Below are 19790 nucleotides of genomic sequence, written 5' to 3' on the forward strand. Positions count from 1 at the left end.
TTGAGGTCGCCTCTTTCCAGGTACAACAAGTTGGCAAGCAACACTAACCAGCATACTGCTTTCCAAGCACCTCCCTTTAAAAAGGGCCTGGGCAATGAGAGAAGCTCCAATATCTACTTAGTGTCTGTTCCTTTCCAGGGCTTCTATAATGCCTTAGTCAAGGTTTCTATTCCTGCACAAAACATCGTGACCGAGAAGCAAGTTGGGGAGAAAGGGGTTTATACAGCTTCCACATTGCTGTTCATCACCAAAGGAAGTCAGGCCTGGAACTCAGGCAGGTCAGGAAGCAGGAGCTGATGCAGAGGCCATGGAGGGGCCTTACTTACTAGCTTGTTTCCCCTGACTTTCTCAGCTTGCTTTCTTATAGAAACCAGGACTACCAGCCCAGGGATGTTACTACCCACAATGGACCCTCCCACCCTTGATCACTAATACAGAAAATGCCTTACAGCTGGATCTCAGGGACGCATTTTCCTCAAAGGAGGCTCCTTTCTCTGTGATAACTCCAGCTTGTGTCAAGTTGGCACACAAAACCAGCCAGTACATGTACCCAGCAGCTGTCTCCTTGGATAAAACATGAACAGGTCTCCCTTGGCCACAAGGAATCCAAAACTGGCCACCAAGACCCATTCCCAACAGCTCTAACTTCACCCATGTGCTTTCCAGAGCTGCTTTCTAAATGGCTGGAGATAGAACACTCCCCATTTCCTGTCTTCTGGAAGCCTGCGGTGGTTTGAACTGGAACGGCCCCCCCATAGGCTCATAGGTTTGAATGCTTGGTTAATAGGGAGTGGCACTACTTGAGAGGGATTGGGGGTGTGGCCTTGAAATAGGTGTGGCCTTGTTGGAGGAAGTGTGTCACTGGGGGTGGGCTTTAAGGTTTCAAAAGCTCAAGACAGAACCAGTATCTCTCTTTTTCTCTTCCTTCTGCCTTCAGATCTGGATGTAGAACTCTCAGCTGCCATGTTTGCCTATGTACCAGTATGCCTCCTGCCATTGGGATAACAGACTAAGCCTCTGAGACTGTTAAAAAAAAGCCCCCAATTTAATAGCTTTTTCATAAAGGTTGCTATGGTCATGGTGTCTCTTCACAGCAATAGAACACTTACTAGACAGAGCTCCACCCATACCAAACCCACATGTGTAGCCTCTTCAGGTACTGGTTTTCTCACACAGCCCCTGATCAACAATGCTCCTTTGAAAAGCCATATTACATTGAGCCTCCGAACTTGACACTTGGAAATGCAATGTTTGTAGACATGTTTCATTCAATAGTTGTCCCGGATTAGAGAGAGACGTAAATCCCCGAAACCTCCCTCCTTAGAGGAGGGAGGACAGAAGGAAATAAAGACTCTAAAAAGAAGGACATGTAAAGATAGAGGCAGAAATTAGAATGATGTAGCCACAAGCCAAGGGATGGCCAGCAGTCACCAGAAATTAGGAAGAGGCAGCACTCTTCTCACCGAAGCCCTGAAGAGTGCAAGGTGGAGCCTTGACTTCAGGGAATGAGAGCTACAGAGGAATATATCTTTGTTTTAAGCCACTTGGTTTGTAGTAATTTGGAGGGACAGCAAAGTGGTGTAGCCAGTCTGGAAATCGGTGTAGAGATGTCTCAAAAGCCTAAAGGGAATCTACCATATGGCCCATCAGTTCCAATCCTTAGCATACTCCCAAAGAACTCAACATCCTATTCCATGGATACTTGCTCAGCCATGTTCATTGCTGCTCTGTCCACAATAAGAAATAGAAACAGACCCAGGCAAGCACTGCCCATGCACCTGCCCTGGCCCTGGCACAGTCAAGTCCCACTACAATAAACAAATAAGTGATGTAGAGGTGGGAAAGGTAGAAAAATTGAGGGAGGGGGGCAGTGCTGCAGTCTGAAGCTTATGCAGATGCAGACTCAGCCCCTGAAACTTCTGCCTGGCTGCCCAATCCCCCGGCTCTGGGCAAGGATAGAAGCTAGAGATGAAGAAAGATTCACTTGCTGAATTGGACCTCCTCAAAAGACCACTGTGGTCCTTGAAGAGACTGTGTTGGTAAATGTGGCCCATGCTGCTGCCCCAGGACTCCATGAAGCCTGAGATCCATGCGATCTGTGCTGCTGGTGATGTCCTGGGGCTTTTCTCACTCAGGGGCCATGCTGATGTGAATGGTAAATGTAGCCACCTGAGGCCTTATTGAAGCTCATGGCTACTGAAGCTGCTCAGAGCCATGAGTGACTTGGTGGTCCTGATACATTCAAGGGCTGTGTTGATGTTTGTGGCCCTTGTAATCACTAGAGCAAATACAGATGTTCAGTCACCTGAAGTCATGTCATGGACGCTGGAAAGCCAGCCCTGCTGCCCCTCACAAGAGAGTTGTGTGTGTGTGTGTGTGTGTGTGTGTGTCCCTACCTCCACCCTACCACTGGTCCAGACCTTTGCTGGCCAATGGGGGCAGTACTGGTTGGAGGCCCACACACAGGAGAGTTGGCCTGACACCTTTTGGCCCACACCACTTTGATGATACAGGCGGTGGCATGTGTCACACACAGCCCCCACACAGAAGGGCTGGCCCTACCTCTCACTGGCCCACAGCACACTGAGGCAAGCAGTGGCTTATGTGTGGAATATCTAGCCCTGCACCTCGCTGGAAGCCATGGGGCTCTATCCATTGAAGGCATCTAGTGTGGATGCAAGCAGAGAAAGACTTTCGGGGGTCGGGGGCTCTGGCCACTAAGAATTTGACCATGTTCCAATGAATATATAAACAACACAAGATGAATTTGCTTTTTTCTTTGGTGGAGGGGGTTATGGAGGAAGGAGTAGACATAGGAAGACTGGGAGGTGAGCACAATTGGGGTGCATAATATAAGATTCCTAAATAATCAATTTAAAACTACATATCCAAAAGAAAAGAAACAGAAACAACCTAAATTGCCCCAACCTGCGAGGCATTCAACAGGAACCTAGGGCAGGGGAGAGAGAGACCGGAGAGAGAGACCGAAAGAGACAAGAGACACAAAGAATGAGAGCAAGACAGTTGTCTGATCAAGCTCTAAAAAACTTTACTTCAGGAATGGCAATATAAGCACAAGCAGGAGAAAGCTTCAAGGGAGGGGAAAAGCCTGGGGGGGGGAAGAAGCTGGGGCAAGGGAGGCCAGGTGGCAATCTTCAGTTCCTGGAACCAAGGGCCACAGTGTCCTCCACACCCACAAATATTCTTACTGTTAGACTACACATGTTCTCTCAGGGCTGTATGTGTAAGCTAGTAATTTTCCAGCCAGGCCGTGGTTAAGGCCGTGGCTCCCAGCACTAAATGTCCTTCAGCTGATAAACTGATAATGATATGTGGTATATACACAGTATGAAATGTTATTCAGTTGTAAAGAAAAATAAATTCATGAAATTTGAAGGCAAATGATGGAACTAGAAAAAAAAAATCTGAGATAACCCAGACCTGGAAAGACAAACACTGGATGTTCTCTCTCACTTGAGCCTCCTGGTACCAAATCTTCATATGAGAGTACATGACCTGGAGCAAGTATAGAAATCAGGAGAGTAAAAGGGGCCACAGGAGGTTGGGGCGGGGGGGAGAGCAGTAAGAGAGTAACACAGAGGGAAATGGCAGGGTGCAAGTAATCCAATGGGGGAAATGGAGAAAAGGGGGAGCTCTAATTAAAAGGGGACGGGAAATAAACACAAAAGGAGGGAGGAAGATAAAATAAGTGAGGATACCTAAAAAAGTAATAAGAAATTTTACTATGGACTATCTACCTAAAATATCCCCAATTTATTTCTGATGCATTTTAAAGTTACCGACACCAGTACCCTTCACTCAGAACAATTCAAAATGTACACAATTAAGTAAAAGTAAAATTTATATTCTTTTATATAGAGGAAAATATCTAAATCTTTAGCATACCATTTAAGTAGTTTTGACAGATAACATCATCCTGTTTCCTAGACGTGGTCAGGATATGAAACAGTGTTAAGCCCATAAACTCAAAGTAGCAATGGGCACCCACACAAGACCAAGCAAGTCTCAGCCCACCGATATTCCACACGGATGGAGAAGGGGCCCCCACCCTCCCTAAAACACCGAGAGGCTGTTAATGCTGCTGAGGAGGAGGTAGCCTCCGAAAGGTTACCCTTGCTCAAATTAATAATCCTACACTTATGCAAACCACTCTAATTAAATGCAGCAAAGCATCAAACAAACAAACAAATGTTGAATGATGAGTTGTTGGGGGAAAGGGACTTGGAAGGGGTGGATTAAAAGGGACGATGTGGGGAGGTAGAATCTGATCCGAGTATCTTATTTATATAATTTTGAATCAATAGTACTTAAAAAAAAAAAAAAGAAGAAGAACCCATAGCTTCTTTATTCCCACCAGCCTAAAGCATGCACTCAAATCACCAGTCTTGGGTACACCATGGTGCAATATCTCAAATGTATCCAGGACTGAGGATACACTTGAGCTCACTTGGAGGAAGAGTTAGGCTTCTGCAAGTTGCTGTAAAAAGGACAGGCTCCCATAGAGAGCAGACAGGGGCATCTTGGCTTCCAAATCCCAAGTTGACCTGGGATTATTCAGCTCCACCTTCAGACCACACTCCTTCAGCAATTCATAAGTAATGGCCAAGCCCTCACCCTGGAGTGGGGCGAGAAGCTGAGGCTGGAGTGTGAAGGGAATGTTCCAGGGATACCTGAAGTTTGGCTGTAGGATGCTCTTTACCTAGAACAAAAATTATCAGATAAGGCAAACCAGGCTCTGACACCAGGGTGGGAGATCTTTCTCTCCTAACTCCCAGGAGCCACACAGGATAAAGAACTCATAAGCAAGACTTGAAGCACCATGCATTGGTTCCTTAGCTGCAACGCGGTAATAACAATGCCTACGCTGCACAAGAGTGTCATCTGCATGTGTGTGCGCACGTGGATGCACGTGGCTATACACACTCTTGTATTTAAAGAGAAATATATAGGGAGATAAAAGGCAACTTGTAAATGGTAACCATAGACAAACGGTGAGGACTGACTTGTATCCCCTTACTTCCTACAAAGATGTCTTCCTAGACAGCTCTCTTAGCCTTCGTGGGCCTTGCTTCCAAGGCTTCCACAAATGCAGAGATGCTCCTGATAAGGTGGAACCCAACCTGCCTGCTCCCCAGAGGGTTCCCGATCCCCCTCCTTATGGAAATGTCATTGCTTTCTTCTAGAATGTTCTTTCTGTTCCTGCTTCCCTGGACTGCCAGCCCCTGGGGGTTTCTTACCAGTTCTCGTTGCTGCACAAGGAGCCCCATCTCCATAGATTGGGCCAGCAGATTGAGTTGGGTATCACTCAGCACTGTCGGGGAGGAAAATGTATTTTCTTCTTACCATGAACTAGGAAATCCAATGAGAAGACAACTCTGAGACATAGGAATATGTCCCATTAGACTTGAAGGTCAAGTGCATGGCTCAAGAAAGGTCTCCTGCCCTTGAGATGGGCTCCAGGATCATAAGTGACATGGCCCAGAGCTGGAAAGCCTAGGGGCTAAGGCAAGAACCAGCTTCCACCAAGGATGTGTTAGGTGATCAGCGACTGCTTACTTTCTAGATCTCAGACTCCATCTGTGGTCCCTGCACTGTGATCACTGTGAGCCTTGCTGGCATTAGGGAGAAGGATAATGTGAGAATGGTCATGATAGTCCAAAGTCTTTGGGGAAGTGGCATCTGAAACAGCCCTCTGAGGACCAACATGAGGACTCTCCCTACACTCCCCTCACAACATTCTTACCCATTAGGGCTTGAAGGAGATAAAGAATGAGGTTCTTTAGGTCAATCCACGGGGGGCTTGAGTCCTTTCTCAGCTCATCCAGGATTATGCCACCTGGGCCATCCATATGCCCCAACTGATCCAACTCCAGCTACAGGAGACAGGTGTTCTGTTAATAACTTCATTCCCAGTGCTGGGAACTTGATGGCATTACCACCAAGCTATACCCTGGCTCCTTTTACCCTTCACTTTCCTCATTCGTGTAACAGGGTCTCAGGCTGTTGCCCAAGCCAGCTGTGAACTCACTATGTAGCCCAGAAAGACCTTGAACTTTCAACCTTCCTTCAAGTAACTTTAGCTTCCCATATCTGGCTCAAAACTATTCTTGTGTAATGTGCCTACTTCCAGAGGAGTTAAGTACCTCCCCATGGGGAGCAGAACTAGGAAGCCACACCCTAGCCCTCTACATTGTGCGTGGAGCTAGAGTCCCCAACCTTTGACATCTTTCCCAGCCTCCTGGGCATCATATACAGCCCTCCTCCCTCATGGCTTGGCATCCCTGTCTCCCAAACTGGCCATTACAGGTTTGATCGTCTCTGGGAAGCTATGGAACTCTCACCATGTTCATCAGGTCATACAGAACCTCTCTGTCGCTGAGCATGCGCAGGAGACTGGAGAACACAACATCTTGAACATCCTTCGAGAGCATAGCCAGTTGCTCTGTTTGTAGGGAAACTTCATTTTGTAGGCACTTGAAATCTGCTCGCAGACAGCAACACCAAGCAGAAAGTGAGAGCAATTCTTCAATTAAATATCCCTGGGATGGTAAGTACCATTTCCAGCAGCTAAAAATGTCTCTAGTGGTAGCCTGCTGGAGACCCCCGGGAGGCAACTATCACGAAACTAGAAACCAGGAAGCATTAGCACTCTGAAAGGAGGGGACACAGCACTGAGGGTAAAGATGGAAATCTGAACACTGGTTATTGCAAGTGGGAGAAAAATGAACAAGTATTCATTTCCGGGATGTGTCAGGAATGAAACGTACTGTTGGGCTCTGGTGATAGCAATCCTCGGTGTTCATGGATCTGTTTCCACATGTGATAAATGGGGATGTGGTGAGGAGTCAATGTGTTTGTGATTCTCAGGCACCTGGCACATAAGAGTCACACTGATTGCTAAGTATCTCTGAAATCTATAAAGAATTAGCCAAGCACTACATTTGAGGATGTTCTGGTTCTGCCACATGTCCTACGGGTGATCCGTGACAGTGGGAGGGTACCACTGTGGAAGAACAAAGCACATCTCTCTGACTCTTTGACATTGCCCATGCTGGAGCAATGTCTGCTTCCCAGTCTGTCCTCAGTGAGCATCAGTGCACACAATTGCACATGCATGAGTTGAACTAACTGAAAAGAAGATGTGCAAGTAGACCTCCATTTTCTGGATCCCTAAGGAAGTTCTCATTTGTGTTCTGAGGATATAGTTTCCAAACAGAAGCCCAGGTTTCCTCTTGATACACACACACACACACACACACACACACACACACACACACACACATGCACTCACCTAGATGGGTGGGCTCCTCTATTCTTCCTAGAAAGAGAAACAGGAGCTGTTACCTTTCTTCACCCTCAGTTTGTTCTGGAGACACACATTGGAGAGTCTCTCCTACCATCTCCTCTCTCCTACCCCACACCCAGTCTATGCCTTCACCACATTGGCCTTCCATGAACTTTCCCATCCCCCAGGAACTAGAGCCAGATCTAGGGCTGAGCACAGTAGCATCACCAAGATCTACACACACACACACCCAAACCCCACCAAACACACTCACCAATTGGAGAGACGTCATTTACCCACGAGCCTAGAAAGAGATAATATATTGGCCCACCCAAGAATTAGTGTTTGTCCTTATGTCCTCTACATCCTCCCCCATTGTCCTACCCCTCCTTCCACCCAACCCCTTATGCTGAAGACCAGATCTGAAGACCTTGGGCGAAGACAATCAGGTGGGATTTTGTCATTCATTTGTCTACATGAGGAAGCAGGTTGGACTTCCATAGCCTGGGAACCACTCACTCACCTAGCTGTCCCGTTGGAAGTGACTCTGGAAAGAGAAGACTCACTCACTCCATTCCTCCCCTGGCCTCTGACCTTTCCAACTCCTCCATCCGTCCTTGCTTTTCACCCTGCAGTTCTGCTCTTATGAGAAACTTCCCATGATAAACCCATCCCCAGGTAGATCTCTGTTCAACAATGTGTTCAACAATGTCATACCTATCTCCATCCTTAGCTCCTCCTCACAATTTTGAACTTCCATTCTCATGCTTTGGGCAGCAAAACCACACTTAGGTATCATATTCAATATGCCTGGAAAGGTCTTCTTCTTAGCATTAGCAGAAAGTAGAATGGCTGAACAGAAAAGAAACTCAAGTTAGAGGAGGTAAGCTTCCACCCGCTAGAGTCCTTCCCACACCCCACTTAGGGACTCCCAGGCCAAACACCAGGGACGGCCGTCAACCTGAGCACCAGCTTGCTTTCCCTGTGAATCAGATCCTTTCACAGGTACCCTGAAACCTGCATTTTATTATGTTTGTTTATTGATTGTGTGCACATGCGCGTGTACCTTGGAGCACATACGGAGGCCAGGGGACAACTTTGGAAGTCCGTCATCTCCTTGCAACATGAGGGCCATGGAGATAGAGCTCAAGTCCTGAGGCCTGGCAGCAAGCATTCACCAGCTAACCCATCTCACTTGCCTGAAATTTGGACCTTAAATAAGCACTTTAGGTGACCATTAAATCCTCTGCCATTCAAGAATTACTCCATGAGGGTTGGAGAGAGATCAGCAGTTAAGAGTCTTACAGCTCTTGTAAAGAACCAAAATTCAGTTCTAGAACCCACATGGCAGCACCTTCTTCTGACCTCCTTGGACACTGCATGCACTCGGTATGCTTACATGCAGGCAAACCACAGATACACACAAGATAAAAACAAGCAAATAAATCCTCCATATGAGGTAAAGCAGACTGTTTTCCTCCTGCCCTGTCAGACAGGTCTCTTGTTAGCCTTCAGTTACTAACTGGCCCTTCTTTATCCACTCTCAGTCTGGTGACCTCGAATGGTTTTGCATTCACGTTCGTGGAATTGTGCTTAGGTCTAAACGTGCCTAACAACAACATGCAAGCATTTGACCCATGAAATGAGCCTGTGGAGAAAACAAAGAGGACAACATTTAACGTGTGAACTAAATGAAGTTAAAACTAAGAGCAAACGTCAAAGAGTGTCTGCAAGTCCCATTCTGAGCACTAGGGGGCGAGCGGGGCATCTTGTTTATATAATCGGGCATGGAGGGGAACCAATAGGGACCGTGTGCTCACTAGCAAACACAAATTTAGTCCTCATGACAGACCAAAAAGGGCTTAATAGTTGCCATATCATGGCCCAGCAGCTTCAGAGAAAACTGGCTTTCTCGTATGTAAGGGGAAAAAACGATAGTGTTGTTTCTCTCCCAGGCTGACATGAAGAAAGGAGGTAGAGAAAGAGACCAGTTCCAGTCTGTCTTCATCACTTAGATTCACCAAGCACTTTGCATGACCTGACAATAACTGGGCTCTGCACCTTCAGAACCCTTCATCCCAGAGGCCCCTCCCATTATCGCCTCCTCTCACCCACCTTGTCAGCTTCCCTAAGTATTCTCTACATGAGGCCTCACTTCCTCTCATCTGTGCACACATCAACCTTTAGAGTTTATCCTCCAGGAAACGCACCACCCTCACCCCACGCCCACCCCTCCCTGCACTCAGCCTCCATAAGCATGGCCTTGGTTCTCTGGGTACAACATCTGATCTAACCACGGGGGTTTTGTTTGTTTGTTTGTTTGTTTGTTTGCTGTTAATATTTTGAGTAAAGGGTTCATTTTCTTTCCCCTCTGTAAATGAAAGCACTTTTCCTTTACCATGATCTGTAACATAAGGCCATCTCCCCCAGACATTTTATAGGCATCTCCAACCTTGTACCCATTTCCCACCCTATGACTCAATCAGGAGTGCTATAAGAATGGGAACAATTTCTCTAGAAGCCATCAGCCACTAACTGTACTTACTAAATTGCAGAGCCCAGCTTCCTTGTCTGTTGCTGATGTTGTCTGATGCTGATGTCTGTGGCCCTAACCAGAATCCACAAGGTAGATACTGCAGGAGTGTGTGTGTGTGTGTGTGTGTGTGTGTGTGTGTGTGGTGCATATGTGTGCAAAGCACATGTATGTGAGTGTGTATGTGTGTGTACATATGTGTGCGAAGCATATGCATGTGTGTGTGTGTGTGTGTGTGTGTGTGTATGCACATGCGCACTTGCCTGCAGGGTATCCCCTCCTCTCTGAGGTGCTGCCTGCCACACTGAGGAATAACTTGGGGCTCTGAGACCTACTCATGTTCTGGTACTCATATCACACACACACAGGTCCATGCCAAACACAGACACTTGCACCCATGGCAGAGTCTGAATGTGTGAGTATGGGGGGGGGGGGGTGCGTATATTGGGTGGTAGTACATCTCAAGGTGAAAGTCTTAGAAAAAATTCTGTACTACATTCAGGCATTCTGTCTATAGCTTCAGTTGTGTTGTGCTTCTATTATTTTAAGGAGATTTAATGTGGATTTATGGGTCACCTGGTCAACCTGGCAGCTCCCTACTGGGCTTCTGAGAGGAGTAGGAGCTTGAATGGCTAGAGATAAATGCCCAGAGATGGTTGGGATTCGCCTGCACTTCACCCAACTAAAGATACCTTCATCTGAACACTCCGAGTCAAATCCCTTCCTATGCAGGTAGCTACCTCTGCAGCTATAGCTAGCAGTTTTTGAGGTTGGCCATGCTTAGAGGTGACTGATGGTGGGACATGTGCCTGGGACAGTGAGGAGTGCTCCTGGCCTGTAGTCAGAGAAGATCCATATCCTTGGACACCCCATCCCACCAGGCCCCCACTGCTGCTCACCACAAGTGTTATTCTCAATGATCAGTTGCTTCTTCTTATAGGCCAACACGGCACCCTTTTGGATAGGTATTGAATCCGTTCTGTCCCTTTGCCACTGTCCCTGGGCTTGACCCTGGGGAGACAAAACATTTCTAGAGACTTATAGTCCTTTGTCTCATAACACCATTAAAAACGTTTACTTTTAATCCAAAAAAATATATGCCTGTAATTTAAAAGTCAAATAAATCTAGAAAGCTCATGAGAAAATACTAGTAGTCCCTTACTTCTCATTCCTGGTCCCCATGTCCAGTTATTGCTTCTTTCCCTGGTATGACAATATTTACCTACATCGAAATTTAGGAGGTGTGCCTAGATAGACCTAGAGATTGAACTCAGGGTACCATGGATCCCAGGCTAGTATTTGCCACTGAGCCATAGCAGCTCTATTGCAACGTCTTGAGTTTTCAAAACTAGGTATATGATTTATTGGCTCCTCCTAATGTTGAGGTTTCATTCTCATTCACCCATATTCACATCTGGGTGTCTGCATAGGTCTATATTCTCAGCTAGCTGTTGGGGGAGGCTGCTTCTCCTCACTCCAGATCTTGTCTCTATCAGTTCATTTGATGTCCCCTGTATCTTCTGTCCTGTTCCTCATTATCTCCTTGGGAACCTAGAGGTATCATCTACTAAACTCAGCAGCCTCACAGGGTCTGAGACAGGACATGAAGCATTTGTCTTTCTGAGTCTGGATTGCCTCATTCAGGATTCATATTTCCAGCTACATCCATTTTCCTGAAAGTTTCATAATTTCACACATCTTTGCAGGTGAATGAAATTCCATTGTGTTTATTGCCACATTTTCACTGTCCATTCAGTAAGACGTACCTCTATGTTCCTTTACGTATACAAGTATTTGCTTTATGAAGCTGAGTGTAGCCATGCTTGGTGAAACTATGGTGTCGTAGGGTTTCCATGGCTGGGAAGAGACACCATGCCCAAGGCAACTCTTATAAAGGCAAATATTTAATTAGTGTTGGATTACAGATTATCATCATAGCAGGAAGCATGGCAGCAACCAGGCAGATATGGAGTTGAAGGAGCCTAAAGTTCTACATCCTGATCCAAAGGCAGCCAAGAGAAGACTATCTTCTAAGCAGCTAGAAGGAGGGCCTCAAAGCCCACCCACACAGTGACTCACTTCTTCCAACAAGGCCACACCCACTCCAACAAGGCCACACCCACTCCAACAAGGCCACACCCACTCCAACAAGGCCACACCTCCTAATAGTACCACTCCCTGGGATATTTAGGGATTATTAAACTACCACATATATTTAGGATTATAATGTCTTTGTGTTGGGCTGTTTTCTTGATCTGTGTGGACTGACATTCTTTCTTCTGATTATTTTTGGATTAAAGTCTATTTTATTAGATTTTACTATGGCAATTCCTGTTAGTCTACTTCTCTTTTGTTTTGAATATCTTTGCCTGGCTTTCACCCTAAGAAAGCTTTCTGTCTTTGGTGACTGAGATATGTTCCTTGGAGACAGAAAATCGGTCCTGTTTTTTAATCTAGATTGCTAATGTGTATCTTTTGATTAGGGAGTTTAAACCACAGATGTTCAAAGTTTATTGATTTCTGTTATTTTGTTTACTTTTATGGTGTTTGTGGTCTTTTGTTTAACCACTGACTTAATGTTAGTGTTTGCTATCACTGCATGTACATTCTTACACCTTTCTTCATGAAGGAATAGTCCTTTTAGTCGTCTCTGTAGGGCTAGCCTGGTGGTCATAAATTCTTTCACATGCTTTATCATGGAAAGGTTTTCTTCATCCTTTGATTATGACTGACAGTTCTGCTGGGTATAATTGTCCAGGCTGGCATTTGTATTCTTTTAGGGCTTGAAGTATATTCATTTGAGCTCTTCTTGGATTTAAAGCCACCGTAGAGAAATCGGCTATTATTTTGACAAGCCTGTCTTTATATGGGACTTGGTCACAGACCATGTAAATCAAGGTATTTAAATCTTGCCCCTTCAAACATTTATTACCACAGCCAGGCATGGTGAGATATATCTGCAATCGCAGCATTTGGAAAGTGGGAGCAGGAGGACCAGAAGTTCAAGGCCAGTCTTGAAAGCTCCATAGTCAGTTGAAAGCAATCTAGGCTAGATAAGACCACATCTCAAAAAAATATGTTATTAGATGATCATAGAACGTAGATTAACAGGTGCAATTTAGTAAAGGTGTTCCTGTGTTTTTCCAGCAATGAAACTGGTGTGTGTAAATAATGCAGAATCCTTATATTTCTGTTTCTACAGCATCTACTGTTTACTCAAAACAAAACATGGTACCAAAATAACATCTATCTTGGAATTTATCAATATTTGCTGATCCTATGTATTAAAGCATCATAAGCAAGGGCATTAGGATATAATGTAAGATCAGGAGTTAGCATATACTACAAATGAGCAATAGAAAATAATGACCCCATCCTTGTGTCCCCTAGAGAGTGGTCCCCGGAACCCCCTGAATAGCAGGAATACACTAGCTGGACTAGCTTTCTTGTTCCTGTCCCGCACCTTGACAAACTGGGGGATGAGCGCTTTGCCTGAAAGGCTGACACTGCTGCTGCCTTCCAGCATGGTACTCTTGGTCACTTCAAAGACCTCTGTCACCACATACAGGTTTTTCCTTCCCATCCGGCACTCCTTCACAAATGATGGCTCCTGATCCAACAGTTTCCTGAAGATGTAAAGGAGAATGAAAAGATCCAGACAGCTAATTTCATGGAAACAGAGACCAGATCATGAACGAACAAACAAACAAAATGTGAGCCAGCCTTTAAAAACTAAAGAGATTTGAGTCAGCTTTAGGCTGGGGATGTAGCTCAGTCAATAAAGTGCTGGCCATGGGAGTGTGAGGACATGAATTTATATCCCTAGATAACATGTGGTTATAGTTGATAACATGCTCCATGTGCTTGAAATCTGCTAAGACTGTGATCTGTAAATGTTCTTGCCATAAAAAATAGCAGTTACTGAGCTGGCAAGATGGCTGAGCAGGTAGAGGTGGTTCCTGCAGACCCCGAGGACCTGAGTCTGATTCTCAGACTCACACACAGCAAAAGGAGAGATCTGACTCCTGCAAGTTGTCCTCTGACTTCCACCTGTGAGCCATGGCACACATGCATGTGCATGTACACACACACACACACATATACGTACAAACACACACACACATATAAACACATACAGAGAGTAAATAGTAAATGTAATTAAACTTTTGAAACAATGGTTACTGGAGGCAGTGGCGCTATGTTACTGACTTATATGCATATATCACATGAAACTGCTGCACATGAAACATGCATTTCTACTTCTAAATTATATATCAGGAGACATGATAAAAAGTCAATCTAAATCCCTAAGCACTGGGATATCAGTTGATTAAAGTAATTATTACAATCCTTGGCATATTTTAATCAATATTCTAACCTTCACTTTTACTGATTTATTTCTCATTACATTCCCAACTTCTGTACAATGAACAGAAAGTTCTAGCATATCAGAAGTTTTGCCTGACTTGTTTTTCTGTCCCCATCACATTAATAGAACACTAATGTGTAATTTCACCCTAATGTGTATTACTAGTGGACTATACATCATTATTTCAATGATTCTTTAAAGTAGAATAAACTACGTTGCCATCCACCCCAGCCACAGAACCTACTTGCTGCTTCTCTGCCTATAACAACACAGCCTGAGACTTGGCTGAGCCATCCTTTCATCCCTCCCACCCTCAGTGACCTTGCCTGTTTTGAAGACTTTCCAGTTTTGAATCTGGGATGCTCGTACTCTGAACTTCGATGTCATATCCACAGGACTGGACAAACTCTGCCGCTGCACCTCCTTCTGCAATGGCTTTGACATCCACGTTAGCCTTCAGTTTCTGGGATACGGTGTGTTTGAGGGGAATGGGAGCTGACACTTCAGGCTCTGAAGAAGGAAGGGCACCTAAGTTTAGCTCAGAGTTCATGGTGGAACAGCTGTTCTGGAGCACGGGAAAAATAAGGCTAGCTCCTCTCCTCATTCAAATCTTAATCAAGAAGCTAGCTAATAGTCAATATCTGAAGTGTAAATTACCACAGAGGGCAAATTCTGGAACCCATCTGGAACCCGTGCAAGCATGGCCTTCTTCCTAAGGAAAAAAAAGCATCATCTGTGCACTGTCTACAAGTCCCCGGGGAGCACTGTCTACAAGTCCCTGGGGAGCACTGTCTACAAGTCCCTGGAGAGCACTGTCTACAAGTCCCCGGGGAGTACTGTCTACAAGTCCCTGGAGAGCACTGTCTATAAGTCCCCGGGGAACACTGTCTACAAATCCCCAGGGACCACTGTCTACAAGTCCCCAGGGAGCACCTTTCTGAGCAGAGAATCCAGCCCCAGGGTATCTTGCTGAAATAGAAAAGCATCTGGGACTTGAGGATAGACTGACCTCAGTCTGGGTCCTAACCCTGCCACTTTGAACTATGTAACTTTGAACAAGTTTTAGGAAGATGGGTGTCATAGCTCTATTTAAAGGGGCTCTTGGAAGTATTATAAGAGCAAATGCACGGAAAGGTGGATTCCTAAAGGACCTTCCTTGTCCTTTGCCTTTAAGCAGAATGGCTCATGAACTACCTGTCTGAGCTTCTCACGGACCCTGGGAAGCTACACCACTAAAAATACTGATTTTCACATGTCTCTGCCCCTTGACTGACAATACCTGGAACAGGAAAATTGGGCTCCAAGATGTTCAGAAGGGAATATCCAACTGGAGTATCTTCAGATTTAAAAAACAACGATTGAGGGGTCTTCTGAAGTATGTCAAACTGGTGGAGTTTGGTTGCATCTAACAGGCGTTTGACAGGCCTCAGATCTTTTCCTTGAAGCTTTTTGACCACATCCTTGCTAACCCAGTCAAATGTGTAGGACATGTTGCTAGGATTGGATAGAAGGAAGCACAAAGTTCAGCTGAGAAAAGAGAGAGTGTAGTTCGCTCTCAGTGACTCGTGATGTTTTTCATAAGCCACTGATGTGTGTGAGAACCCTCAAGCCAGCACACAGCAGAAATATACACATCCAAGTTATCCCAGGACTATTCCAAAAAGCCAGAATACAAACTCCACCTAGATGCTCACCAGAAGATGAATGGGGGCAGGGCCTGGAGAGATGGCTCAGAGGTTAACAGTACTGAGTGCTCTTCCATAGGACCCAGCTCTTACATGGTGGCTCACAGCCATCTGTAACTCCATTTCCAGGGGACCCTACAACCTCTTCTGACCTCATCAGTGTTATACCTGCTGAGCCATCTCTCCATGCTCTTTTCTGAATACATTTAGTCAACAGTCAGTTTATTCCAGAGCTATGGGATCCATGAATCCACAGGCCAATTGCACTACCAAATATATATTACACACACACATATATACAATTTCTCAGTATAAAAATCCCACCCCGGGCTTGGTGGCAAACACCTTTAACCCCAGCACTTGGGAAGAAGAGGCAGGGATATCTCTGTAAATTCAAGGCTATCCTGCTCTACAAAATGAGGACAGCTAGGGTTCTGTTACACAGAAAAACCCTGTCTTGAAAAAAATATATACTCCAACAGCAAAGAATATAATTACTTCTGAGCTATTTATAGCAATATTCAAATAAGACATATCTGCAGCTTACACTAAGGTGAAGACTCAAGACTGCTACAGAATTTAAAAAGTAATAATAATGGGTTTTGAGCAGAGCATGGGAAAGGGGAGGAGTACAGAGGACTCAGGGTCCCTAGATTGGGTAACATGATGGGGGTGGTGCCATTTCCCTGACTGTCATGTCCAAGCAGAGAAAGAAACTGCATTCACATCTCAGCATATTGATTTTGAAAGCCAATGAAAGATTAATCTCATACATACCAGCACAGGATAGTAGAAACTGTCATGGAGATAAAATGTTTGAGATAAGGGGGTGTGGGTGGAAATCAAAACCTTGGTTGTAGATATTCGTGAACTTGGATATGTTAACAATACTTTGAAGAAAAGTCTAAGATTAATCTCCTTAAATCATTCTCTTTACAGGAAAGAACGAGATTTCTAATGATAACTGAGTTCTGAACGATATGAATATAGTAAGACAGAACTGTCAACCATTCTAAAATAGTCCTCATGGGACCATTTCAATTATGTCCCTAACACCGAAACCTGAACAGAGATGTGTCAGAGACCAGCCATTGTCCTTCCACACTCTCATGTGCTCTCCACTAATTCTCTTATGGAGAACTTAAGAAATGCTTCCTTCCTGCAGGTTACATTACTTAGGAAAACCCCATCAACTCATTTCACCAGACAGCCTGAAGAACAGCCTTCTCTCCCTATTTACCCCCTCATTCCACCAGCACTTACCAGGCGGAAGCTGGGTTTTTCTCCCCTAGAGAAAGTGCAAATGAATGTGGCTCCTAAGTCCTTGGAAATTCTAATCCAAGTATAACTTGTACAAACTCTAGGACCAAATCAACGTGATTCTCTTCGCTATGTCTCCTTCCTTTTTTCAGGTCCAAATTGATTTTCAGTGTAGCATTCTAGCCAGGTAAGCACAGAGATGAACTCTTTTCTCCAGGAACTAAGCTCCGAGCTCAGAACCAGTGTTCAAAGCCACCATCCAAAAGAGTGTAGATCAGCATCAGAGAATGTTTGCAGGTGTGCTTGGAAGGCTCCCCTGGCTCAGAGGAGGGAGGATTCTAAGGAAACTCTCTCTCTTCACAAAGAAAACCAGTTGAACAAGTCTGATTCTTGATTGTCAGGAAATGGGATTGCAAGGATTTGCTCACCTTCTGTTGGATGTGCTGGGTGCGGCATGTGGCTGTCGGTCTGCAATGGGAGGATTCAGGGCTATGCTGGCACTGCAGTGTTACGCCATTCATTGCCATCCAATGCCTGACAGAAAGCAGCTCCAGGAAGGAAAGGTTTATTTCAGTTCGGTTTAAGTACAGACATAACTTCACACACAAGGTAAGCACCAAAATATTCATTCACTAGAGAAAAACAAAATCAGGGTTACAGTTTAACAACTTGAAACTCACTAGAAATCACAAGAAATCATTTGGACAATCCAGTTACATTTTGATTAAGGAAAGGTTTTTTTTAATTTACTTGATTTTTTTAAGGTTTTTATTTTTTTAAGATGTATTTGTTTTATGTATGTGAGTACACTGTCACCTCATCTTCAGACACACCATAAGAGGGCATTGGATCCCATTATAAATGGCTGGGAGCCACCATACGGTTGCTAGGAATTGAACTCAGGACCTCTGGAAGAGCAGTCAGTGCTCTTAACCACTGAGCCATTCTCTAACACCAAAAGTTTGGTGTTTTGTTTTGTTTTGTTTTTTAAGATAAGTACATTATTTGTTACCAATGATGTAATGACAATGACTCTCATACAACTATTGATAGAAACAATGACAATATTTCTATTAGTAGTAGTTTGTACCAAAATTACCTAGAAAGTTAATATCATGAGCTTTTGATTCCTCATATACAAACATGTCTTAAGAAAATAATCAAAAAATCACAAATATCTAGGTATAAATATACATGAGGGCATAATTCAAAATACTAAAGAACTTCCTAGATAATGTAATAGCACACACTATTAATCCCAGTACTTAGAGACAAAGGTAAAGTCAGGAAGACCTCTGTAAGGTTAAAGCCAGTGTGGTTCTACATGGTGAGTTCCAGACCAGCCAGAGTTACACAGTGAAACATAGCCTCAAATACACACGCACGCGTGCACGCGTGCACACACACATACACACACAAAGTGGGAGGACCTAAACTGTGAACACAACTTAACTATGAAGATAAGTTGGCTTTAATACTATACCCATAAAACCCGCTTTCAAAAATAAGTTAAATCTAAGAAAGAAAACAGGCATCCAGGAGCAGGTCCAATATTGTGGGTTTAACAGGACTCCGTGAAGTTCATACCTGTTTCTGTTCAACTGTAAACTATATCTGAAATCCACCTTGCTCTCATAAGAAGGTAGAGAGCTTTACTTTACACTCTACAAAAAAAACCTCATTGTCTTGTTGAACCCAGTAAAGATCAGAGAGAGAGAGAGAGAGAGAGAGAGAGAGAGAGAGAGAGAGAGAATAGAACAGAAGACAAGTGCATCGATATTTCAGAGATGAAGGCACATAAACTGCATGAATGAAGAACCCTTGGGAAGGCTTGGGGGTTGGGGACTGGGGTACAAGTGACCTCTCTCTCCAATTCTGAAGCCAAGCAGCTATCTTTGCCTACCTGGAAAAATAGTTCCCTGTGATTCTGGTGAGAATTGTTACAATTCAAACAGGTGGAGAAGGGAACTCAGTTGATCTTTTTCGTAGCTTTATCTTGGTGGGCAAGGGTAGTGACCTGATCAGGGAATCTTGGGGCAATTTCTAGTACCAGAAATTTTGGAGATAGATACTGTCAACCTGTCTCTTGTTAGTATTCTCAATAAAAGACTTTGGTTTCTGGGATACAAAACAGGTTAGGCAGTTTAAAAGAGAGGATAGAACGCCATCCCTTTTAAGTTAGGGCTTAAGAAAGCAAGCATATTCACTAATAGAAGTCAGTTAAGTGCTGTACGGCAGGAGAATGAATAAGAAGTTCTGTGGTGTCAAAGAAAGTAGGCAGACTCCACGAGGAAATGGTCCTTCCTCAATGTCCCCCAAGTCTGATATTATCTGACTAACTAACATTATCCTCTCAAGAAACGAGACCCTACGATTACCTAGGAGATGGACATTGAATCAACTATCTTGTTTCCAACTGAAATTGGGACTTAGATTCTCCCTTGCTTGCCTTTCAGAACTTGAAGACTCTGTTGTTGAAGATAACACACACTTCAACCCAGATCTGGCTGCCATGTTTTCCCAGCATCCTTTAGTCCATCCCTGTTAGGGTATGTCTGGCTTACCACCCTTACTTCCCCAGAGGAACTTCCCTACACAATCCAGCCATTTGGCCCTCTTGGCTGCTGCACCTGGCTT

At 44.5% G+C, this 19790-nt stretch overlaps 1 protein-coding gene across 1 annotated transcript; it reads right to left on the reverse strand.

Annotated features, from left to right (window-relative positions):
• Window positions 1–4480: 4480 nt before the first annotated feature.
• On the reverse strand, window positions 4481–15698 carry LOC116082145 (gasdermin-C-like). Its single transcript, XM_031358971.1, is given in 11 exon segments — window positions 4481–4720; window positions 5259–5332; window positions 5765–5894; window positions 6363–6502; window positions 7313–7339; window positions 7581–7610; window positions 8051–8158; window positions 10739–10850; window positions 13303–13465; window positions 14520–14718; window positions 15488–15698. Coding segments are annotated over 11 exon segments (1434 nt in total).
• Window positions 15699–19790: the final 4092 nt, after the last annotated feature.

This window comes from Mastomys coucha, unplaced genomic scaffold (genome assembly GCF_008632895.1).
Source record: "Mastomys coucha isolate ucsf_1 unplaced genomic scaffold, UCSF_Mcou_1 pScaffold7, whole genome shotgun sequence".
Taxonomy (NCBI): Eukaryota; Metazoa; Chordata; class Mammalia; order Rodentia; family Muridae; genus Mastomys; species Mastomys coucha.